This window comes from Monoraphidium neglectum (genome assembly GCF_000611645.1).
Source record: "Monoraphidium neglectum strain SAG 48.87 unplaced genomic scaffold scaffold01187, whole genome shotgun sequence".
In the NCBI taxonomy this organism is placed as follows: domain Eukaryota; kingdom Viridiplantae; phylum Chlorophyta; class Chlorophyceae; order Sphaeropleales; family Selenastraceae; genus Monoraphidium; species Monoraphidium neglectum.
In genome coordinates, this window is record NW_014012441.1 from 1 (window position 1) to 1047 (window position 1047).

The following is a 1047-nucleotide window of genomic DNA, read 5'->3' on the forward strand; positions in this document are numbered from 1 at the left end:
GCCCCGCCGCAGCCGGCCGCCGCCGCCCTCGTCGCCCCGGGCGCGCGCAGCAGCAGCAGCAGCGGCCGCCGCCGCGGCCGCCGCCGCGGCCGCCTCGGCCTCAGCGGCGGCCAACGACCCCTCAATGCTGTCAGCACTGGCCGCCGCCCTCCAGAGCGCCTCTGCTGCCGCTGTGGCCTCCATGCCGCTCGTCCCCTTGCAGTTGCCCATCCCCCTGCCCCTCGAACCGCTCCAGGGCGCACCCGCCGCCAGCCCGGCAGCCGCAGCCGCAGCGGCGGCGGCGGCCAGGCGGCCGCCTGGCGCGAGTGACTTCGTGAAGGGTGACCCGGTGGCGCAGGACCCGCATGAGTTTGACTCATCGAGTGACCTTTTTGTCGACGACTGGGCGGCCGAGGCGCTGACTCAGCTGGCGGGCACGACGGGGTCTGTAACGGCTGCGAGGCAGCTTCTCGCTCAGCGGCTGTTGCCACAGCATCACCTGCAGCAGCAGCAGCAGCAGCAGCAGCAGCAGCAGCACGCAGCGGCGGCGGCGGCGTTTGCGGGGGCGGCAGGGCGGACGCCCCTGGCGGGGCAGCTGGGGGGCCTGAGCGGGCAGCAGCTGCTGCGGTTGATGGGGCCGACGCAGCAGCAACAGCAGCAGCAGCAGCAGCAGCATCAACAGCAGCGGCAGCAGCACAAGCAGCAGCAGCAGCAGCAGCAGCAGCAGCAGCAGCAGCAGCAGCAGCAGCAGCAGAACCAGCAGCAGCAGCAGCAGCAGCAGCAAACAGCGGCCATGGTGCTGGCGGCGGCGGCGTCGCAGCCGCACGCGCCGGGCCCGAGCGCCCCCGCCGAGCGGCAGGGGCCCCTCGCGCCCGCCCAGCAGCAGCAGATGGAGGCGGCGGTGGCACGGGTGCTGCAGGACTTCCTGCCGCAGCTGATATCCGGGCTGGTGACCCAGGTGGTCACCGCGGTGACGGCAGCGGCGGTCGGCGGCGAGGCGGCGGCGGCGGCGGCAGAGGCGGGCGTGGCGCGGCAGCAGCGGGCGCTCGGCGCAGCTATCGACACCCT

The 1047-nt window shown here is 74.7% G+C and overlaps 1 protein-coding gene across 1 annotated transcript in view; it reads left to right on the forward strand.

Moving 5' to 3' along the window:
* Positions 1–181: 181 nt before the first annotated feature.
* MNEG_6958 (hypothetical protein) overlaps positions 182–1047 on the forward strand; it is a gene marked incomplete at both ends in the record, with an annotated part of 1872 nt that continues 1006 nt past the window's right edge. The window contains one exon of the mRNA XM_014044566.1: positions 182–1003. Within this exon, the coding sequence (XP_013900020.1) occupies positions 182–1003 (822 nt within the window). The remainder of the gene's footprint in view (positions 1004–1047) is intronic.